Below are 12,232 nucleotides of genomic sequence, written 5' to 3' on the forward strand. Positions count from 1 at the left end.
GATTTTTTTTTTTTTTTTAAACTTTTTCCCCTCTCCTCTACCTGTCCAGTGTTCCAGCTGAACCAAGTACTGAATTGCTCTTGCTGTGTACTGAATTTTGGAATAAACTACTTGGGGCTGCTAACAGTGGCACTTACTAGCAGTAATCCACTTGGAGTTGTATGCAGGGGTGACATCTGCTGTACTTTGGATGTGAAGAACAGAGGAAAGCTGTTATTTATGCTGCGAAAATATTCAAATAACGTCATACTTCTTGTTATGGATAAACTAAGGCCTTGATCCAGTAAGATCATATAATGGATTTTTATGCAACTGGATAAATTCTCCCTCCCTCCCTGCCCTCTTTTTTTGTAATTTTAATTTACCCCTTAATGTGACTAATTTTTCGCTTGGTAGGGTATATCCTCTTGCTTCTTCACCCTTTTCTGACCAGTGGACCTGATCCATCACGTCAGAATCACTTTTGTTGAGTAGAATTGTGTGTTACACCAATACCACTTGAAGTATTTATTAAATAAGTTGCCAGTTGTCAACAATAAGGAAGTTCAGTATATTGAATACTGTGGGTTGGGTCATAACTGGGTTTATGTATTTTCTTTCCCTTTGCAGATCTTATCCTTGTACCCTTATCTTATATATGATGTAATACATATCTCCTGCTTTTTAGAAAACAAACAAAAAGTGACCAAACCTGATCTGTAGCTGTTTCCCCTTGGGAAGGTGGCCAAAGTATTCCTCTTATAAACGTGGTATTTCAGACAATTACAAAAATGTTCCTGTAATTGTATCTCTTCTGGGGAAGAATTAAATCCTGATTGAAATGTCCTGTTGTTTATTTTAGGACACTGGAGAGCCAGGCTGGTGGAAAGGAGAACTCAATGGTAAAGAAGGAGTCTTCCCAGATAATTTTGCTGTTCAAATACAAGAGTCTGATAAAGACTTCCCTGTAAGTTCTTACGTGTATCATTTAGTATCAAAAAAATACTGGTGGAAATGCAAACAATAAAATGCTTCATAGCATATTATGCTGCTTAAAATATTATTACAGTTATAGCAGTTTTATCTTGAATTAGCTATATCAAAGAAGAAAGATTTAAAAGTTAGTGCTTGTCTTTTAAACTTCTTAAATGTTAACTGAGGAATGCTTTTTGATATTAACTGTATTAATGAGGATGATTAGGTCATATAGTAAAGGATATAGTTCTGATAACATGCTGTAATGTATAACTGTTTACTGCATAAAACCCTTACTGGTTTGGAAGGATATATAAGCAGTTGGTCTCCTCCATCTGTAGTTCTGTAAGTAGCTATAGTTACAAAATGCTGAATGGCCTCTGTGAGACCGACTGGGATTTTTCCATGCTCAGACTTGCTAGTAGGCTGCAGTGCATGAATCTTTGGATGAGATCTAGAAATATCTTTTTTTCTACCGTTTCGTGCTAAGTTGTGGAAATACATGGCTTCATGTGGTACTCCTCAGTCTTGTAATTTTGATTCATATTTTATAATTTTCTCATTGAGATTAGTGTTGTGTTTTGGCTGTGACAAGTTTGTATAGCAAAATGGTTGTGTTAACTCACAAATGTACATCATCCTGAGATGGGATGGATGCAGATCCAGAAAATCTAAATGTTGAAGCCTGTATCTCAGCAGAACAGTTTGAGTTTCATAGTAATTTAGTGTCATTTGGTCTGGAATTGGAGACATTCACAGAGAACTGCTAGGTACAACCTGATAGTTATTAACTTAGCATTTAGTCTAAGTTGCTTAACGTACACAGAAAGTCTAGCTATTCCAAGTCAGGATTTTCTTCTTAAATTGATTCTCAGCTTTGCAAGAATGGCATAAATGCTGTAATATACAGCTGACATGATTTGAGGAATGGGTGGGAAGTACTACTGTTTTGCAGTACAGAATTGCTCTTCAAGAAAGGGAAAAGAAATTGTTCTTTTACCATAAACAGTGTTTCCTGTAGACAAACCTTGCTTTGATCCTTTATTCTGCTTTGTATAGTGTGTCTCAGTACAGGGATTCACCTTGCATTGAGCAGCTTTGAAGTTCAAAGCATTAGATGGCTGATTATTATAATCAGCTATTTGATACCGACTTAATAAAAACAAATCAGAATCATGTATTGGCAGGGTGATGCTGAGCTTTCAGCGTAATTGGTTTTGATATAGGCAGAAATGCTGCACAGCTGGATAATGTGTTTATTTTAGGGGTAAAGAAAGAAAATATGGTCTTGTTCTTAAGTGCACTAGCTTTTGTGTTCTCTGAAATTAGAGAAAGAAATTTAATATGGGTTTTCATGCCTGTTTAATTCCATTTCACCTATCAGGATAAAATCTTTCTGTATTAAGAGTATCTTATTCAATAGTGGTAGGGGCACAGAAATGAAATCTACCCATAGCAACTGTTTCAAAAATGCCTACTACAGGGTATTTTTGGAGGGGCTATATTAGGCTGAGCCCATATGGTTTTTTTTTTTTTTTTGTTTTTTTTTTTTTTTTAGCTTTTGTGATCGCCTTATCAGTGTGTCTTGTCCTCAGTACAACTATGAAGATAGCACTTCTAAAGCATTTTCGTGAATCTCATTTTGAGGATGAGGTGGCTTAAAATACCTGTCTTGAGAGGTGCCAGTACTCCTTCAACAGGAGAGATTCAAATTAAATTTTACCAGTTTAAGGGAAGTGATGAGTGACTGCATTGTAAAATAGAGTTACTTTCAATGTACAGACTATGACACTGTAATACTTTGTACAGTTTTAAAGGCTAGTTTAAAGGCCACCTTTCCCACCTAAATATACAGCCATAAGGAAACTCGAAATAGTATTTGAAAACTGCAATGAAAAATTGCAGAGTTTATATTGCAAAGGCTGCTATTTTCATTTGTTTCCTTACACTTGTAATTTAGGAATCAGTTAATTGAAATAGCTTTCCTGATACTTAATTTAGTGCTTTTTTTTTTTTCTTTTTCTGTGAAAGTGACCAATTTGAGTTCAAAAACTTACCTGATTATTCTTTTAAACTTGCATTGTACTGAGACTGAGGTTTCCATAATGAGATTAAAATGGGTGCCACCAGAACAATTCCTTGGACTAAAAAATGTATGTCTCCATTTTTAGTTCTTTGTACTCCTACTGCTTATACATGTTGCTGAAGCACTGATCTGATTTGAAGAAACCTGCATTTTGTTTTTGCAACTGGCTGGCTGGGAGATAAAGGAGGAATTACTTCAGTTCTGTTTCCTGTCTGTGAACTGATTGCCTCCTTTGTGAAATACTTTGAAATCAACTAGTAAACAAGCTAGACATTACAGTACAAAAAACAAAACACTGAGTCTGTCTTCAATAGAGAATATCTGTTTGAGTACTATTTTTATTTATTCTTTGTTTTTTCAGAAACCAAAGAAACCTCCACCTCCAGTTAAAAGTCCAGGTATGTAGTGTATGAATAGTGGTATGTGTCTGAGGAAATATGAAATTGGAAGCAGTGCATGACTTCAAAAGAAAATTCAGAAGTAACTTTGTATTTCCTAGTAATCCAGCCACCCATAGTCACAGCTTGATGTTAATTTTTATGCTTTATGTAGTATGCTGCTGCTATATATTTTTCAAAATCATGATGAAGCCTACTTTGGAAACACTCTAATACAGGCCTACTGGTTTCTGGGCTCAAATGAGTGTTTATAAATGGTGTTACACTCCTCGCAAAGGGGAAAATATAAACACAAATTGGTGTATGTCATATTTTTAGTTAGTGACGATAATTAAAGCTTTACAGAAATGTCTATGGTTTCTTTTTGCATTCAGCTCCAAAGCCTGAAGTGCCAAGTGGAGAGAAGAAATTACCTTCTTTGAAGCCTGAAGAAAAAGGTGAGATCAGTTTTCTTCATTGACAATTTCAAACCATGATCTTGCAAATGAGTTACAGTTTTTAGGTTGGCTGCTCTATGTAATAGATACCTGTTTGGAAGATGACATGCGGATTCTTTTGATACCATCTACTGAAGTTGTGTCTGTGATGTTCTGGAAATATCTTTAGAGTGATTAGAACAAGAACTAAATTTCTTGTAATTGCATTACAGTCTGAAAAATATATATTGCACTGCATAGTGACATAATTACTATTGAATTGATTTAAGGATAGTTCTGTGATAGTTACTGCAGTTCTGAAGAGCAGTAGTAAGTTGCCAGAAATGTAGACATTTGCTGCTGCATCTGAATGTTTTGATCAAAGCCAATCTCAATGGAAAACATTTTTGAAAGAAATACACAGAACAGTTACGACACTCCTTAGATGGATATTACAGTGGCAATGCTCAGAAATTGAAATTTCTTTCCTGTTAGTTCTTGCTATTCCTACTATTGTCACCCAAATACATTTTGAAATGGCTTCTTCTCATATTTTAAACATTTGTCAAGTCAAACTGTTTTTGATTGTGTTTAAAAGTAAAATCTTAAACATGCTCACTGGGTCTTGCAGAAGAAATTCTGGTATTACTGCAGCTTAACCATATTACAAAAACATACTCTGTTCTCTGAATAGTGACCTGTGCCTGACCATGGCTGAACGGCGTTTTGACAAGTAAGCCTGCTCAGTGGGTTACTTGGCTTCCTTGGGCAGATTTTACAAACCACATTTTAAACAAAACACATTCTCAGGTGTTTCATTTGAAGAATACTTGCTAAAGTCAGCTATGTTTCCTCCACATATGATTAAGCAAGTTATTTTTAGCTGTTGGAACAGTATCTTAAGGTGTGAATTGAGATCAGCTGTATGGTTCTAGAAGTTTTGATCACTTGGCTCTTTGTAAATTTAAGTTTACTTAACCTGAAGTAAGTTTAATTTTAGATTGGTTCTGTTTGTACTATGGTATTAAATTTCACATAGTTGAGTTCAACTGTTCTTGAAGGAATATTGGGGGGAAAAAAAAGGCCTACTGAGAACACCATCCAAAATGCTCAGGAATGTGAAAGCTTCTGAATAATTAAGTAAGGTAGAGAACTGTCCTTTACTGCGGTGCAGGAAATCATGATGGAGGAGTTTGTCATGTATTCAGTTGAAGGTCAGGTTGTAAAAGTTACCTGTATAGATAGCAGTAGTGTTTTCCTAGAAGAAATGCCCATTTATCAGTACAGTTTTACTTACAGAAAAATAACTATGTTGATACTACGATTAAATTTATTAACTAAGACATTGTACTGTAATCAGTTTTCAAAAAGAAAATTAACTGAGCAGCTCTAATCACAAGCTATCAAACTATGTAATTTTTTTAATGCTTATTGGGAGACTAAAAATCTGCCTTGAATTGTGATCAAAAATTACAAGCAGTACTCCTGTGTTTGTGTATAGTGAAGGGCACTTACTGGTATAATGAAGAATTTTTCGTTCAGCTTAAATGTCTTCAGATTAGTATTTTATTTCAGTTACTAAACTGCTTATTCTTAGCCAACCCTCATCTCTCATTGCAGAGCAAAAGCCAAAAAAGAGGCATGCCATTTTGTCCAGCAAAATTGTCCAATTTCTGAGCTCATGGTGAATCTTGAACTTTGGTATTAACTTCTTCTACTTAGCTGTGGAGGGTTTTTATATTCAGATTTTGAGTGGGAGTAATTGAAGGGAAAACTGACAGATGACAATTCAGGAATAAGATTTGATGACAGCAGTTTTTCTGTCTTGTTAATGAACTCACTAATTCCTAAAAACAAAAGGCATCATTCTCAGCTTGTGTTCAGCATAGCTAAAATAAAGCTAATTGAACTTCAGTTCATGTTAACTCGTATTGGGCATTTAAAGTCTTGCATATAGGATCAGTAGGCAGAAGTGGCTAGCGCTGTTAACAGGCTCTTCTACACCGGAGAGTCAGCTCCACCATGTGGCAAAATTCTTCCACTACTTCAGTATTCTATTTTTTTATGTCAATACTAAGAGACTAGAAGGGGATGTCAAACAGTTTAGGGATTTTTTTTGTTCGTGTTTCCTCCTAATGTTCAGATGTCCCAAAGCAGGAAGATGATCTGTCCCAGATTATACTTTTCTTTTGCAAAAGTATCTCTACAATCTGTTTATGTCTGAGTATTCCTGAGAAAGAAAATCAGTGTTTTCCCATTTTAGAGTTAGACGGCTGACACTCAGCAGCTGGAGGAGTTTTCCAAAGGAAGTCAGGCATAGAACTGGCAGTTCAGGCAATTAGCTGGGATGGAGCTGAAGCAAATTTCCACCCCAAGCCTTAAATTCATAGCATATCTAAATATTTTACATTAGACTAATACTTGGTTAAAATCAAAGTCATAGGAGGGAAGCATGGGGAGAAGCAAAGCTGAAGGTCGGTCCCAGTTAACTGGTTTACTGTAGTAACTGTGAAGGACTAACTCCTTACAGTACCTAACAAAAATCTTTTGAATCCTCACTGCTTTATGCATGCCCAGTGAGGCTGCAGCGTAGTTTTACATGGAAAAGCAGAAGGTATGCTCTGGATATCCCACAGGCTATGATTAGGAAATGTAGGTTGAAGACTATTCAACTCATGTTTGTGAAGCAGCTCGAATTTTTCCATGTTCCATATTTTATATAGCTCCATCTCCTCTGGACAGTACTTGATTAGGTCATGCAGTTGTTAATAAATATAACTTTTATTTATTTGATTATCCGTACTTAATCTGTATCCTGAATTTGTGGGAAGGTAGACTTTATCTAAAAGAAATTCAGTTATTCAGATAAATATTTCCTCTCTCTGCCTCCTTTTTGCATAGATAAATTCTGCTGCTTTTGTATATGGAAGAGCTCTAGTTACAATAAAGTGAAAAAACCAAACCCTATCTTTTTAAGAAGAGACAAGGTGAATTAATAGAAAAGAGAAAGCAGTAGCAGTATAGAGAGATTCTTGGGGTTTAGCTGTCATTTGATGTGCAGTAATGTGGATCAGTAATTTCTTACTGCTATTTCATGTCAGTAGAAAGACTTTTTGCTTACTTTCACATGTTTTTTTTAAGTTCAGGTAAGTAGTTTGTGTGTTTTGATAAGGTATCACTTAAGACACTTGCAAATCTATTTTTCACTTTGATCTTAAAAGAAAGTATTTCTGACAGCAGTTGCTTTATAATTGATTAGCATTGTAAGAATTCTAGATAATGTGGGGGTTTAAAATGTTACGATGACTTATTTTGTCAGATGAAAAAGGAGCTTTGGATCAGAAGCCTTTGAAACCACAAGCTCCTCAAGTACCACCTAAGAAGCCTGTTCCTCCAAGCAAGACTAACAGATTACTGAGAGGAGGGCTTCTGCACCCAAAACGTCCAGATAAACCTCTTTTGCCATCATCTGTATCCAAGTCAGTATCATTTATATTTTATATATTGAGTGTATTTTATTTGGTGTTTTGTTCAGTCTTTCATCATGGACAAGGTGGGAAGAAATTTATGTTTTAAGGGTGAAAAGGATGCAAGGATAAGTTTTGCTCTATACCTACCAGTGTCTTAGTTCTCCAAATCTTTATAAATGTGCACTTGTAACTTTCTAATTCTTTGAGACATGAAATCCATCACAGAGTGAATATTTCAGTATAACTAACTGTGAGGCAGATGAGGTTACAAATCTGCAGGCAGCTTGCTTTAAGCCTGCCCGACAATGAAGAAGTTATAGCTACGGCAGCGGTATGGTGGACAGAATCTGTGGACATGGCACTTCAGAATTACTGTTGTGTTGGAAGAAAATATGAAGATTTGAGCTGCATCAATATTCAGCATTTCAGCAATTGAAACAGAGTAAGATAGATGGGAAGGAAGAGTTGAGCACAGTTAGCACCTGTGCTAGAGGCACCCAGTGTGCTCTTCTGGGGAGAAAGCACTTACTCAGAACCACATCCAGTCTCTGTACTCTGTCTTCAGTATTCTCAATTGCGTTACTGGGCAAACAGGGAGGGTAATAGCAAGTAATGGCTCACCATTTCTTTTAGGTCCACTTTTAATTTTTTTTCTTACGGGTTTGAAACTAGTTATGGTGTTTCACTAAGACTAATTTTGCATCAATACAATCCCCCCCACAGAGCTTTTCTTTTTGTTTCCATCAAAGTAATTGCAAGATCCTTACCCCTAAACTATAAATAATCTGCTGACGGTTAACTGTCCCTTTGGGATGTTAGTTAACTTCAAAGAACCACGAGAAAGTAAGGTTATGATGAACTTTGCGTTGTACAAATAAAGGAGCAGTCAGATGCTGCATCAAAGAGCTTGCACCTTAACTACCAACCAAGATACAGGGTGGCAGCAAGCACTTGTCAAGGTTTATCTTTTTTTAACAGCAGGTCCTGTATAGCTGAACCATAAGGAGGAATATCTAAAGTGAGAAAAGAGTGAGGAGGAGGGCAGTGGGAAAAAGGAGTGTAGGTAAGGTACACAGTTTGGATGGTTGACTCCAAGAGGCATCAGCCGCCTCTGATCCTACTCTGCACAGCCCTGGGTACGCTGGATGCCTGAGTGAAGAAATAGACCATTGCCACATTACTTCTGTTTAGTTTTGCAGTATGTAAATGTGTTATATCATTTGGTATTTTTGAGAGTTTCCCAAGTAAAGATTTATTTATTTGTTTGTTTATTTATTTGTTTTAATGCTGTAGCATAAGGTATGGCAAGAATTGTAAAGGAAAATATAATCTTTTTTTGTACGTATGCTTTGGTGGTTTTATTTGTCCCTGGATGATATGGCCAGACATGCAAAGAATGCATGGTAGAATAAAAGCCAAGTGTACAAGGTACTTTCTTCTATGCCTAGAAAGAAACAACTTGGCAGCTTTTTTTCTTTACAGGAAGATTTTGATATCAAGGCGTCTGAGTAATGCTTCTGAACATTTCACAAGATATTATATTTCTGTTGCACTGCAGTGTAATATTTTAGATTTAAGTGCCAAAATGTACCCTGTAGTAAAAGCTTTGGACTGGTTTTACAAGGGGATTGTACATGTTGGACAACTCTGGAAGAGCTGGAACAGAAGAACTGGCATTTAAAAAATTAGAGTTGGTCTCCAGAAGACTTGATCTTTAAGCAAAGCTTTAGAAAGTGATAAGATACACTGAAAGTTTTTAATTTACTTCTAATTCTTGGTATGTTTCAGTTGTAACTATTTAATTCATTGACTACGTGCATGTTGGTTTTTGGTTTTTTTTCTTACTACAGATCTAATGGAGATGTTGTTTGTCTTCGACCGAAATCTGAAATTGAGCCAGTAGGAAAACCAAAGTTAGACTCTGAACCATTACCACTTAGACCAAAATCTGTAGAGGTAGATTCACTTGTGGCAAAGAGCTCTAAAGAATCAGGTAAGAAAAGAAAAAGAAAAAAACCTACCCAAAACAAATCCAACACTTTTTTGGGTCTTTCTGTTTTGAATTGCAGTGTTTTACAAGGTTAGAATAAGCTTTTTAAGTCATTTACTTAAAATGCCACAGAGTGCAATTATGCCTGTTCAATGGAAAGTAGAACTCTGTAGATAGCTGAAGGTAAGAGTCAGCAAGCAATGAGTAATGTCAGTAGGCTGTTTGGAGGTAGTCAATGAGCTCTGTGTTTTAATAGACGACAGGAAGGGAGAAATGTAGGTAATGGTTTGTTCTTCTAATTTGAAAGCATGTTTTTTGCTGCCACTTTTATCTTGCATTTTTATGAAATTGTTTTCCTTACTGACTGGTTCTGTTTATTCTGCTCTTGCATTTCAGATAACTTTTGCTTTTCTAGCTAACTCGCGTATTTTTAGTAATGCCATTACCTTCAGCATTCTGTGATTGAGTTCATAGCTATTCTAGTTTGTGACTTTATCATGCCTTAAGTTAGAGCCAGCATGGAGCATTGTACATGGGAATTTCATTCTTAGGGCTTTGCGTAATGCATCTTGAGCCAAACCTAGCACCTTCTGAATCTAAATTTGTCCAGTAAAATCCTTGGCACAGGTTGAACTAGCAGCGATGATAGTCAGGCTTTCTGAGCTATTACATAGTTATCTTTTGTCCTTTACTGACAGCACAACTGGTTTTAGTCCTCTATGTGCCTCTTATGCAGAAATCATCTGCTGTGGGCATATTTTTATTAAACTCTAAGTTATTTTTATTGTATGATTAACCACTGTAGAAAAAGCTTTAGTGAACTTCATGTGCAATATTTGGCTTGCATATCTCAAATGCAATCCTTTCACCTCAGAAAAGGTCTTGGTAAAAATATGTTTTGAAATAGTATAACTTGATTTTTATATTTTTTTTAAGCCAGTTATATTCAGGTTGTAGAATAGTTGGTCCTGAAGTGTAATAAAATCATAGTAATGTAAAAGATTAAAGCAGGTTTTTAATAGAATACTCCTAATTTTTCCATTAAACATTTTTAAATATGCTTCTAAGCTTAAATGCTTTGTTTAAGGAAAGGTTAGTTCATATATGGTTTTAATATGGAAATTATTTTTCTGAGCCACAAAAAGCTGGACTTCAGCAGATATTAAAATATCTTGGAAATGTTACAAATACTATCAGTGTTTTCCTGAAGTGTTTATAAGTTTGGGGTTTTTTTTTATTCCCCAGTAAAATCTATATATGTGCTTGAAATGCCTTTTTTAAGAGTTTTTGAATTGGCAATTTAACTATTACCTCTATTTAAAAATGAGTTTGAATGAGGGTGCAGAAGTACTTTTAGGCCAAAGTAAGCCGAGAGATTAAAGGGCAATGCACAACCTAGCCTTAAAAATGTAAGCCTTGTCCTGCTACCCAGATGTTTCTCTCTGTGCTAGATGTGTTTCTGTATAGCATAGTATCATTTATCCACAGGAAAACACTCACCATAAAACCAGATGTAACTACTTTTTTCCTCCTTTTGATGCAATTATCTTGGCAACTTTAATAACCAGAGTGACAACATAGTAGCTGTGATATTTGGTAATTTTATACAGATTTAGAAAAAAATTAAATAATCTATGAATTCTGATTTGCTAACCTAAGATTTTACAGGCTTATGGAGAAATTCAATATTTTGATACCTAGATGGGGCAGGGGACATGGATGCATAACAATGAAGTGGGTGAGGTCTGTTCAGAGCTTCTTGTTTGGTGCAAGGGAGGCTCAGGCAGTCCGTGTGAGGATGCAGCACTAACAGGGTCAAGGAGCTGCTACCTACAGAAAACTTCAAAAATCCTCTGTTACATGAAACTGCCCTTGTTTAAAATGATCTGTGCGAGTCACCTGTAGTTTTACTACTCCTCTGAAGAGAGACTAGTCTGAACTCCTGCCAGTAAAATGTAATGATTATGTGCTGTATTACCGGTTTCCCACCCCTCATCCCCCCACTTTAGGTTGAGATCCTGAAATGAATGAATTTTTGGATAATAAATCTCAAATTTTTTTAATTTTTATTCACTGTGCCCAGCTTATTTGGCCCATGAAGTGTGGTGCAGGTTGAACCACTTTCAATTTAGCCTAAGGAGCTGATGTACCTATTCTGTATCTATAGGAAATAAAACACCCAACCCCCACACCATGGCCCTCAGCCATCAGATAAGGACGAATACTCAAAATGATTCTGAAATACTGATCATGTTGAAATACCCTCTTGAAGCTTTATTTGAAAAGTTGCATAAATGTTTCTCTGCTCAATTAGAATGAAAGTATGTAAAAGACTGAAGCTGTAATAGTGGCATGCTGAACATGTAAAGCGATTCTGTTTCTTCTACAAATGTTCCTTTTTCCTGCTTTGTAAAATAATTTTTTTGTTCAGAATCTTTTTCTAGACATTCCTCTCCTTGACTTTTCTTTCCAGATTTTGTTTCCTATCCTGTTTGCCATGTTTCCCTTCTTACGTGTCAGGAAATTACCCTACCCTTCTCCATTTTGGTAAGATAACAATCTATAAGGAAATCCAAATGCTTTATGCCATACACATAGCCTCTTCTTAACTTTGTAAGCAGAGTTTTCAGTTGCAATGATTGATACTAAAATTTTTGGGTTTCAATTTAAAATGCTTTTTGTTTGTTTGTTTGTTTTTTTTGTTTGTTTGAATGCCTGTGTTCTTTAGCTGTTACAGAAGTTACTTGAAGTATGCTTTTCAGTTGGGAACTTGTGGGGATAAAGTAAGAAAGAAAAACTTTACAGTCCAACTACTGATAAGCCAAACCTAATGTTTATAGGGAAATGTGTTCAGTAGCACTTCTAGTGTATGGAGGTTGAATGGATTTATCTTTCTGTACACACAAATTATGTTCTTA

General features: G+C 35.8%; 1 protein-coding gene across 1 annotated transcript in view; it reads left to right on the forward strand.

Annotated features, from left to right (window-relative positions):
• The window catches only part of CD2AP (CD2-associated protein), a gene marked incomplete at its 3' end in the record, with an annotated part of 51,267 nt that extends 41,950 nt beyond the window's left edge, over positions 1-9,317 (forward strand). The window contains exons 9-13 of the mRNA XM_010017205.1: positions 842-946; positions 3,402-3,438; positions 3,813-3,875; positions 7,174-7,333; positions 9,175-9,317. Of these exons, the coding sequence (XP_010015507.1) occupies positions 842-946; positions 3,402-3,438; positions 3,813-3,875; positions 7,174-7,333; positions 9,175-9,317 (508 nt within the window). The remainder of the gene's footprint in view (positions 1-841; positions 947-3,401; positions 3,439-3,812; positions 3,876-7,173; positions 7,334-9,174) is intronic.
• Positions 9,318-12,232: the final 2,915 nt, after the last annotated feature.

This window comes from Nestor notabilis, unplaced genomic scaffold, assembly GCF_000696875.1.
Source record: "Nestor notabilis isolate BGI_N333 unplaced genomic scaffold, ASM69687v1 scaffold7766, whole genome shotgun sequence".
NCBI lineage: Eukaryota > Metazoa > Chordata > Aves > Psittaciformes > Psittacidae > Nestor > Nestor notabilis.